General features: G+C 47.6%; 1 protein-coding gene across 1 annotated transcript in view; it reads left to right on the top strand.

The window, feature by feature from the left end:
* The first annotated feature begins 164 nt into the window (after positions 1 to 164).
* drosha (drosha ribonuclease III) overlaps positions 165 to 11,867 on the top strand; it is a 186,821-nt gene continuing 175,118 nt past the window's right edge. The window contains exons 1-2 of the mRNA XM_043719624.2: positions 165 to 581; positions 10,392 to 11,379. Coding sequence (XP_043575559.2) covers positions 10,400 to 11,379 — 980 coding nt within the window. The 5' untranslated portion in view covers positions 165 to 581; positions 10,392 to 10,399. The remainder of the gene's footprint in view (positions 582 to 10,391; positions 11,380 to 11,867) is intronic.

Below are 11,867 nucleotides of genomic sequence, written 5' to 3'. Positions count from 1 at the left end.
GGGGGCGGACCTCGTCCCCCGTCCCCCGTCCCCCTCTGCCTCTGATTGGAGGAAAGCGAGTCCAGCGCCGTAAACCCGCCGGCCTGAAACAAATGCAACCGGCGCTGAGTTCCGCGGGGGAACCGCTCCCTCCGCCTCAATGCTGCAGGGCGGCACCTTCCAACCAGCTGCTACCTTCATGTTACAGTTTTGTCCCATTTATTTAATTTGCATCAATCCCAGGCCAGTTCTAATTTTTTTTAAATAATAAAGTTTCCCTTTTTGCAGTGAAGCACATTGTGTGAAATTGCAATCAACTCGAGTTCTGTTTCTATTACAGATTTTGGAATAATGTGCAGTTTCTAAGAGACTGCTTAGAACAAAACCCATTGCTAACTCAGCGCGCAGTGTGTTTGCAAACAGAAGCGGTGCATATTTCCCCCCTGAATATTGCATTTGCTTTTATTTTTCTCTTTTGCATTGTGGGCAGCGCCATGTCTCTGTGAAAAGCCAATGGGGGCAGAGCGAGGGGCCGGCTCTTAACGAGAGTTTCCGTCTCGGCTCCTTCTCTGCTTCCTGGAAACTACCGGCCCTCGCAAACTGTAAGTCCGCAGCAGTGACTGAAATGCAGCAGGTTGCTTCGAGTGGGGCTGGGTCCGGGTCCGCAGCGTCTGATCTAACGTCGGGGCTCCGTGTTGAGCAGCGCCTGCAGCTAATGCAATCGTGGGGTGGGGGTGGAGAGAACAACGGGGAGGGATTTACAGCATTGTGAAGAAACACACACAATGCTACTGCAATCACTGATGCAGGGAAAAGAAAAGGGGCTGAACTAGACTGGGATGATTAGAAAGAGAAAAAAGGTTTGCTTCATCAATGTTCAATTCCTTATTTCTGTGGCCATTGCTACATTTGCTCTTGAGCTTCCTTTGTGCAAATTGGTTCCATTGTTTGCTTCACTGCAATAGGGACCGTGTTGAACTGTAAGGGTGCCACACAAATGTAATTCTCCCCCCCCCCCCCCCCCCCCCAAAGTTCTTGAAGTTTGATCCCTTGGAGTTGCCCACTGTGTTGGTGTGCAGCCCTCTGCTGTAAGACGTGTGCATTGTGCACATTCGGTCCGCGTTGAACCTGTTAAAGTGGCGATTGTTTGTAGCTGGGAACACCTTTGAATTGGGCAATTGTATTCAATGTTGCAATTCCAGCATCTGCAGTCATTGACTTTAGAAAGGACAAGAGGCCAAATTCGATTGTGAATAGAAGGGTGCTGCACTCTAACTTGTAGGGGTTGCAAATGACCCAAAATTGGTGGTGTTGTGGACAGCCAAGAAGGTTACCTCAGAATACAATGGACCTTGATCAGATTGGCTGAGGAGTGACAGGTAGAGTTTAATTTAGATAAATGTGAAATGCTGCATTTTGGAAAGGTAAATCAGGGCAGGACTTCTACATTTAATGGTAGGGTCCTGAAGAGTGTTGTTGAACAAAGAGACCTTGGGGTGTAGATTTGTAGTACCTAGAAAGGAGAGTCACAGTTAGACAGAATTGTGAAGGCATTTGGTATGCTGCCTTTGTTGGTCATACATTGAGTATAGGAGTTGGGAGGTCATGTTGCAACCGTACAGGACTTTTGGAATACCACGATCAATTCTGGTCTCCCTGCTACAGGAAGGATGCTGTGAAACTTGAAAGAATTCAGAAAAGATTTATAAGGATGTTGCCAGGGTTGGAGGGTTTGAGCTATGGGAAGAGGCTGAATAGGCGGGGGCTATTTTACCTGGTGTGTTGGAGGTTGAATGGTGATCTTATAGAAGTTTATAAAAATCATGAGGGGCAGAGATAGGGTGAGTAGTCAAGGTCATTCCTCCAGGGTAGGAGAGACCAAAACCAAAGGGCATAGATTTGGGGAAAGAGGAGAAAGATTTGAAAAGGACCTTAGGGGCAACTTTTTCATGGAGTGTGGTGGAATGAACTGCTAGATGAAGTGTTAATGGCTGGTATAATTACAACATTTAAAATCAATAAAAAATATATTAATAGGAAGGTATTAGAGATGTGGGCCAAATGCTGGCAAATGGGACTAGATTAACTTGGGAAATCTGGTCGGCATGGACGAGTTGGACCAAAAGGTCTGTTTCCATTTCTGTATGGCTCTATGACTTTATGACATGAGAAAACTTCATTGCAGCCTGCTTGGATATAGGTTATTTAAGGACATAAAGTATTAACATTCCTTAGCAATGTGGGCTAGCAGTCTGAATGACTTAAAACATGTGGGACATTTTCTCCACCTCTTCTGAAGATTATCCAAACTAGTTTACTTTGGTTTTGTCCGTTCCTGGGATGTGTGCATTGTCTGGCTGAGCCTATTGTGGCCTATTCAACTCCACTTTCTAACACTGATTGCTCTGGAGAAGGTGATCAGTCACCTTCTTAAACCACTGCAGTCCTGCTGAGGGAGGACTTCCAAGATTTTGACCCGGTGGCAATAGTGGAACAAATCAGAATGGTGTGTTGCTTGAATGGGAATATCAAGTTGATATGTGTTCCCATGTATCTGCTATCCTAGTCCTTCTGGGTGGTAGTGGCCATGGGTTTGTATGGTGCTGTTGGAAGCCTGATAGTATTAAGTGGCAGAAAGCAGCAGAGTACAAGGTTTGATATCTGGTATGTGCTCAGTTAGTTGACCCCAGCCAGGTTAATATGATTCTTGGCCTCAGTGCTCAGGCTGGATTGGAGGGTGGAGAAAATTTCACAAGTAACTCCACCCTATCTCTGTTAATATTCATTCATTTTGCTGTAATTGGGTTTAACTGTGTGTGTAGACCATGCTGGCAATCACTGTCTAATAATGGGCAAACAAACCATAGGGTTTATGACCACGAGGGAGTTCAGAATATAAAGTTTATTTACACTTCACAATAACCAAATAAAAAGATGAAAATACAGAGGTAGTTTGAATTCAATACAAGTTTGAATTTGTAACACCATGGTTTTTGATTCTCAGTTTGAGGATTAATCCTTCAGTGATTAAATATTTTCCAACACTGTCGTAAAAGGTCTTCCAGCACAGAAAAAGGACCCTTCAGCCTATCGCATTTGCGTCAGTTAAAAACTGCTTAATTATTCTAACCATTTTCCAGCATTTGTCCCATATTATTGTATGCCTTGGCATTACAAATGTACATCTAAAGTCTTCTTAAATGTTGAGGACCTCTGCCTCTACTATTGGTACAGGCAGGGTCAGAATTCCTGCCGCCCTCTGAGTGAAAAGGTTTTGCCTCACATCTCCTCTAAATCTCCTGCCCCTTAACTATGTTTCCTGGTCGTTGATCCCTCCTTTCCCTTTGCAGTCTTTTTTTTTTAATTGACAGGAGGTGTTGTCGCTGACTGGCAGCCAGCATTTATTGCCCCTCCAATAGTTGACCTTGAGGAAGTGGTGGTGAGTTGTCTTCTTGAAGCACCACAAGTCCACATGCTGTAGGTTGACCCCGAAAGAAAGAATTCCAGGATTTTGACCCAGTGACGGTGAATATTTCCAAGTCAGGATTGTGAGTGGCTTGGAGGGGAACTTGCAGGTGGTGGTGTTACCATGTAGCTGTTCCCCATGATGTCCAGATGGAGGTGGTCTTGGTTTTGGAAGGTGCGAAGGATCTTTGGTGTATTTCTGCTGTACATCTTGTAGATAGTACACACTGCCACTCAGTGGGGGATGTAGTGAATACACTGCCACTCGGTGGTGAATGTGGTGGATACACTGCCACTCGGTGGGGAATGTGGTGGATACACTGCCACTCGGTGGGGGATGTGGTGGATACACTGCCACTCGGTGGGGGATGTGGTAGATACACTGCCACTCGGTGGGGGATGTGGTGGATACACTGCCACTCGGTGGGGAATGTGGTGGATACACTGCCACTCGGTGGGGGATGTGGTGGATACACTGCCACTCGGTGGGGGATGTGGTGGATACACTGCCTCTCGGTGGGGGATGTGGTGGATACACTGCCTCTCGGTGGGGGATGTGGTGGATACACTGCCTCTCGGTGGGGGATGTGGTGGATACACTGCCTCTCGGTGGGGGATGTGGTGGATACACTGCCACTCGGTGGGGGATGTAGTGGATACACTGCCACTCGGTGGGGGATGTAGTGGATACACTCCCACTCGGTGGGGGATGTGGTGGATACACTGCCAATCAAGTGGGCTGCTTTGTCCTAGATGGTGTCAAGTCTTGAGTGTTGTTGGAGCTGCACTCATCCAGACAAGTGGTGAGTATTCCATCACACTCCTGACTTGTGCCTTATAGATGGTGGATAGGTTTGGGGAGTCAGCAGATGAGTTACTTGCTGCAATATTCCTAGACTCAAATCTGATCTTGAAGCCACTGCATTTACATGATGAATCCTGTTGAATTTCTGGTTAATGGTAACTCCTCAACATGTTGATAGTGGGGGATCCAGTGATGGTAACACTATTGAATGTCAAGAGTTCATGATCAGATTGTCTCTTACCGGAAACAACCATAGAAATTGCTGGAAAAGCCCAGCAGGTGTGGCAGCATCTATGGAGAAAAATCAGAGTTAACATTTTGGGTCTAATGATCCTTTCTCAAAATTCTGAAGAAGTTTCACTCGATCCAAAGCATTAGCTCTGATGTTTCTCCATAGATGCTGCCAGACCTGCTGGGCTTTTCCAGCAATTTCTATTTTTTCTTTTTGATTTACAGCATCAGCAGTTCTCAGTTTTTATTTGGGGATGGTCATTGCCTGGTATTTGTGTGGCATCAGTGTCTATGCCCCTAATAATTTTATACATCATCATCACGACCCTCCTAAGTGGCTTTGGCTCAAGTAAAACAATCCAAATTTGTCCAATCTCTCTTCTTAACTAAAACTCTCTAGCCCACACAACATCTTGGTAAATCTCATCCGCACCTCTTCAGTGCTGTCACATCCTTCCTATCATGTGGAATCCAGTGTTGTCTGACAGCTCATACTTTCCCTTTCGACATGGCAACTGCGCCATGCATGGATATGACCACTTGGATTAAAATTGCATCCACTCCCTTGGTATTGCACCGGAATCTCAATTAAACTGAGGCCTTACCTGCCCAGCTGAGAGGATGTGAAAATCCCAAGCCACTGTTGCGAAGAAGAGCATGTGTGTTCTCATCAGTGTCTTGATGGATATTTGTCCTCAACCGAGCAAAGAACAGATTCTGTTCATTTCCACATTGTTGTTGTAGGAGTTGCTGTAAACTAATTGGCGGATGTTTCTCCTATGTTATTTGAAGCACTTTAAGAGTATTGAGGTGTTTTGGGATTGCCGATGGCTGTGAAAGTACTATTAAAACTGATCGTAACATGAATTGGGAGCAAGAGTAATCCAATCAGCCCCTCAATCCTGCTCCACTATTTATTAAGATCATGGCTGCTCTGATTGTAATGTCAAATCCACATTCTTGCCTATCCCTGAGAATGTTTCACTCCTTTGCTTAGCAAGGATCTATGTCTACCTTAAAAATATTCAAGGACATAGAAGGTATGGTTAGTAAGTTGGCAGATTAGAGATGTAGTGGACAGCGAAGAAGCTTACCTCGGAGTACAATGGGATCTTGATCAGATGGGCCAATGGGCTGAGGACTAGCAGATGGAGTTTAATTTAGATAAATGCAAGGTGCTGCATTTTGGAAAGGCAAATCAGAGCAGGACTTGTACACTTAATGGTCAGGTCCTGGGGAGTTTTGCTGAACAAAGAGACCAAGGTTCATAGTTCCTTGAGAATAGAGTCTTGGGTAGATAGGATAGTGAAGAAGGCATTTGGTATGCTTTCCTTTATTGGTCAGATCATTGAGTATGGAAGTTGGGAGGTCATGTTGCAGCTGTACAGGACATTGGTTCATCCACTTTTCGAATATTGCGTGCCGCTCTTGTCTCCGTCCTATCTGAAGGATGTTGTGAAACTTGAAAGGGTTTAGAAAGATTTACAAGGATGTTGCCAGGGTTGGAGGCTTTGAGCTACAGGGAGAGGCTGAATAGGTTGGGCCTATTTTCCCTGGAGTGTCAGAGGCTGAGTGGTGACCTTATAGAGGTTTACAAAATCATGAGGGACATGGATAGGGTAAATATTCAAGGTCTTTTCTCTGGGGTGGGGGGAGTGCAGAACTAGAGGGCATAGATTTAGGGTGAGTGGGGAAAAATTTAAAAGGGACCTAAGGGACAACTTTTTCATTCAGAGCATGGAATGAGCTGCCAGAGGAAGTGGTGGAGGCTGCATTTAAGGGATCTGGATGGGTATATGAATAGGAAGGGTTTAGAAGGATATGGGCCAAGTGCTGGCAAATGGGACTAGATTAGGTTAGGATATCTGGTTGGCATGGACAAGTTGGACCGAAGGATCTATTTCTGTGCTGTACATCTCTATGACTCTATAACTCAACTTCAGTTACCTTTTCAGGAAGAGAGTTCCAATGAATCTGATGCTCAGAAAACGATGCGTATTCTGTTTTAAATGGCTGACCACTGATTTTCAAACGGTGATCCCTAGTTCTAGATTCTCCCATAACAGGAAACATGTTGTTCACATCTACTCTCAAAACCCCTCGTGATCTTCTTTGCTTCAATCAACTGGTCTCTAGCGGATACAAGTCTAGACTGTCCAACCTCTCCTTATGAGACAACCTGCCAATTACAGGTATTAGTTTATTAAACCTCCTCTGAACTGTCTCCAGCACATTTACATCTTTCCTTAAACAAGGACACCAATACTGTACACATTACTCCTAGTGTGGTCTCATCAATGTCCTGTATAACTGAAGTGTAACCTCGCTACTCTTCAGGTCAAATGGGTGGCCATGGGTACCCGCATGTGCCTGTGTCTATAGAGTATGTGAAACATTCCTTGTTGCTGTGCCCTCATGGCCCACACCCACATTGGTATATTGATGATATAATCCGTGCTGCTTCGTTCTCTCATCCTGAATTGAAATGTTTATCAATTTCACTTCCAATTTCCACCCCACTCTCACCTTTACCTGGTTCATCCGACTCCTCCCTCCACTACCTTTACATGTTTGTTTTTGTTCAGGGGATAGGTTAGCCACTAATATCCACTGCAAACCAGCTGACTCGCATAGTCATAACTATACATCCTCACCCTGTTTCCTGTAAAGACAGTATTCCATTCTCCTAGTTCCTCAGTTCTGATTATGCCAACTTCAATAAGAGAGCCACCAAAATGTCCATCTTCTTCCTCAACAGAGGTTTCCCCAGCATCATTGTTGACCGGGCCCTCAACCGGGTCTGACCCTTTCCCGCACCTTAGCCCTCACCCCCTCTCTTCCCCCTTGCCCTTACCTACTATTCCACCAGCAACTCCATCCAGAGGATCACTAGCTGCCATTTCTGCCATCTTCTTCTGCAAGGACCATTCCCTCTGGGCACCCTGCTACACTCCTCTTTCACTCTCAACAACTCTCTGCAGTCCTATGGCACCTTTCCTGCAGCTGCAGAAAGTGTAACACCTGCCCGTTTACGTTCTGCCTCCTCTGTATCCCAAGTCCCAAACACAGCTTCCAGGTGTAGCAGCACATTACCAGCACCTCACTTACTCTAGTCTGTTGGATTCACTGCTCATTATGCAGTCTCCTCTACATTGGGGAAATTTAGCATGGAGTGAGTGACTGCTTCGCAGTTCTGTTTGGAAAAAAAAAGGCCCTGAGCTTCCAGTTGCCTGTGACTTCAACTCACCATCTTGTTCCCTGGCCAACATTTCTGTCTCAGGCTTGTGGCAGTCCTCCAGCAAAGGGCAGTTCAAGTTGGAAGAACACTATGTCATTTTCCGCTTGGGAGCTCTATAGCCTTCTAAACTTAATCTTGAGTTCAACAATTTTAGGTCTTGGGACACCTTCTCCCATATTCTTACCCCAACCCCAGGCCTTGTTATCACATGGTCTGCTATTACACACTACCCATTTTAGCATTTTACCCATAGTTCCCATTAGCAGCCATTCGTTCTCCTCGGCTGGAACTGTTCTCCACTCCTGTTTGTCCAACCGTCTTGCTCTCTCTTTTGGATCTATCGCCACCTGAGATTTACTCCTTACTCCCTTCAGCTCTTCTGCTTTTAAAAAAAAACTTTTTCCTAGCTAACACCGGTTTTGAAGGGTCACTGGAACCAAAACTGAATAACTAACAAGAACAGAATGATGATAAATGGGTATTTTTCTGGTTGGCGATCAGGGGCTAGTGGTGTGCCTCAGGGATCAGTGTTGGGACTGAAATTATTTACAATTTACTTGGAGATTTGTAATTGGAGACCAAGTGTAGTGTCAAAGTTTGCAGATGACACTAAGATGAGTGGTAGACCAAAGTACGCAGAGGAAGAGAGATAGGTTAAGTGAGTGGGCAAGGGTCTAGCTGGTGGAGTATGTTGGTAAATGTAAGGTCATTCATTTGGGTAGGAATTACAACAAATGGTGAAAAATTGGAATATGCTGCTGTGCAGAGGGACTGGAGTGTCCTTGTGCATGAATCACAAAAAATTGTTTGCAGGTGCAGCAGGTAGTTAAGAAGGCAAATGGAATTCATTGCCAGAGGGATGGCATTTAAAAATAGGTTATGCTGCAGCTGTTGAAGGTGGTGGTGAGACAATAGACAATAGCTACAAGAGTAGACCATTCTGCCCTTCGAGCCAGCACCACCATTCATTATGATCATGGCTGACCATCCCCAATCAGTATCCTGTTCCTGCCTTATCCCCATAACCCTTGATTCCATTATCCTTAAGAGCTCTATCCAACTCTTTCCTGAAAGTTTCCAGAGACTTGGCCTCCACAGCCTTCTGGGGCAGAGCATTCCACACACTCACCACTCTCTGGGTGAAGATGTTTCTCCTCAACTCTGTTATAAATGGCCTACCCCTTATTTTTAAACTGTGTTCTCTGGATCGGGACTCAACCATGCTTCCTGTCTCCAGAGTGTCCAATCTCTTAATAATCTTATACGTCTCAATCAGATCCCCTCTCAGCCTTCTAAACTCAAGGGTATACAAGCCCACAATCTTTCAGCGTAAGATAGTCCCGCCATTCTGGGAATTAACCTTGTAAGGCCTGGAGTACAGTGTATAGTAATAGAGAGGATGTACTGGCACTGGAGGGTGTGCAGAGGAGATTCACTAGGCTGATTCCACATTTGAGAAGGTTGGTTTATGAGGAGAGATTGAGTAGACTGGGATTATACTCATTAGAATTTAGAAGAATGGGGGTGGGGATTCTTATAGAAACATTAAATTATTAAGGGAGTAAATGAGATATAAGCAGGGAGATTGTTTCTATTGGCGGGTGAAATTAGAACTTGGGGGCATAGTCTCAATAAGAGACAGCAGATCTCGTACTGAGTTGAATAGAGTCAAAGAAATTTACAGCATGGAAACCGACCCTTCAGTCCAACCCGTCTATGCCAACCAGAAATCCTAAATTAATCTTGCCCCATTTGTCAGCGTTTGGCCCATATCCCTCTAATCCCTTCCTATTCATATACCCATCCAGATGCCTTTTAGATGTTGTAATCGCACCTCTCTCCACCACTTCCTCTGGCAGCTCAACAAGGAGAAACTTCTTCACCCAAAGGGTTGTGAATCTGTGGAATTGAATCGTCAAATCATCTTAGGGTAAAGATAGAGACTTTTGAACAGAAAAAGGAATGAAGGGTTATGGTGAGTGGACAGGTCAGTGGAGCTGAGTCCATGAAGAGATCAGCCATGATATTATTGAGTGGCAGAGAAGGCTCAATGGGCCAGATGGCCTACTCCTGCTCCTATTTCTTATGTTCTAAACCCTCTGCATCTCAGAGCTCTACCATCTCGCCATTTAGATGACATGCTTCTTATTTGATACTTCCTGCCAAAATGGTCAGTTTCACATTTTTAACCTTCTACTTGTTCTGCCCACTCACTTAATGTAGCAAGTTGTTGCCCTTAACATATCAATACAGTTTTGCAGCCTCCTTGTGTCCTGTCCTGTTGACCGTGGAAATCTTTGCAAGTTGCTGCTCTTTAGAGCAATCAGTTCTGTTGTCCCCCAGGTGAAACTGAGTACGGTACTGCAGATGCTGGAGATTATAATTAAGATCAGAGTGGTGCTGGAAAAGCACAGCAGGTCAGGCAGCATCCGAGGAGCAGGAAAATCAATGTTTCGGACAAAAGCCCTTCATCAGGAATGAGCGCTTCATTGATTCCTGATGAAAGGCTTTTGCCTGAAACGTTGATTTTCATGCTTCTCTGTTGTCCCCCCAGCCGAGGGGCACATTTCTAACATCTGTACGGTGGAATTTAGTTGTGTTTAGCCATGCTGTTTTACACTGTCACAATCAGGTACGTTTAAATTGTTCTAATTTTTTTCTCTGTATTTAAAGGGGGAACCATGTCCTTTCATCCGTGCCGAGGGGCCGCTGCGCACACTGGCCACGGGGTGATGCCGAAGGTTGGCGGTGCCCGGGGCAGGGTAACCCCGGGAGGCCGGGCCCCCCAGCAGTCCTTCGAGGCCGGTGCTGGAGGGGGTGGCTTTCGGCCTGTCCACCCACCGCCTCCATTATTCCCCCCCGAGCAGCAGCAGCTCGCTCCGCCGATGCCCCCTCCCCCACCGCCACCTCCCCCTCCTCCCCGCTTCCCCAGCCCGCAGAGCCCGGCTTACCCAGGCCCAGGCTTCTTGGCCTACCCGCCACACATCCCTCAGGCCTCAGAGCCTCGCCCGGGGCCGGCCGCCCAGCAGCTGAGGCCTAGGCCTCCCTACCCCGGGCCTCCGGTACCACGCTCGGGATTCCCATGCTTCACGCCGGCGCCGAATGTGGGAGGCGCGGAGCGTGGGGCGGGTTACCAGCCGCTGATGGCCCAGGCCCAGGCTCCGCTCCTACCCCCACAGCAGGCGACTTTCCAACCGCCGTACCCGCTGCCTTACCCCCAGGCCTACCCGCTCCAGCATTTCGGCGGCACCGGTTATCCTCAGGCCGCGGGAGCGGGCGGTTATCCTCCGGGAGCGGGAGCTGTCATCCATCCGGGCCCAGGCCCTGGGGGTTACCACAATGTCCCGTCGCCACAGCAACCGCCGCCAGGCCTGGGGTCAGGGCCACCCGCCGAGCACTTCCGGGACAAGCCGCAGCGCGCGCCGCCTGCCAGAGCGTCCGGAGGGCGGCACGAGGCTGAGCGCGATAACCGCCACAAGGACAGGGCCTACCGTAACCGGGAGCAACGGCGGAGCCCGCCTCAGGCCAGGCCTGAACGCCGAGACAGCAGGGACAGGCCCAGGGAGAGAGACAGGGACAGGAGGGTGGACTGCGGCCGCAGGAGGATCAGTCACGACCGGGAGAGGACACCGAGCCGGCACCGGGGCCGCGGGCACAGCAGGTACGGGCCAGTTATAACACACCCCGAGGATAGGGGCCCCATTAATAATACACCCCAAGGGATAGAGTCCCCATTAATAACACATCCCTGGGGGATAGGGGCCGCTTTAATAACACACCCTGTGGATGGGGGCCCCATTAATAACACACCCCGGGGGGATAGGGGTCCCTTTAATAACACACCCCGGGGGGATAGGGGTCCCTTTAATAACACACCCCGGGGGGATAGCGGTCCCTTTAATAACGCACCCCGGGAGGATAGGGGTCCCTTTAATAACACACCCCGGGGGGATAGGGGTCCCTTTAATAACACACCCCGGGAGGATAGGGGTCCCTTTAATAACACACCCCGGGGGGATAGGGGTCCCTTTAATAACACACCCCGGGGGGATAGGGGTCCCTTTAATAAAACACCCCGGGGGGATAGGGGTCCCTTTAATAACACACCCCGGGGGGATAGGGGTCCCTTTAATAACACACCCCGGGGGG

Source organism: Chiloscyllium plagiosum, unplaced genomic scaffold (assembly GCF_037043375.1).
Source record: "Chiloscyllium plagiosum isolate Xiang-an unplaced genomic scaffold, Cpla_swu_hap1 HiC_scaffold_34, whole genome shotgun sequence".
NCBI classification, from domain to species: Eukaryota; Metazoa; Chordata; class Chondrichthyes; order Orectolobiformes; family Hemiscylliidae; genus Chiloscyllium; species Chiloscyllium plagiosum.
This window is presented reverse-complemented; position numbering and strand designations above follow the sequence as displayed.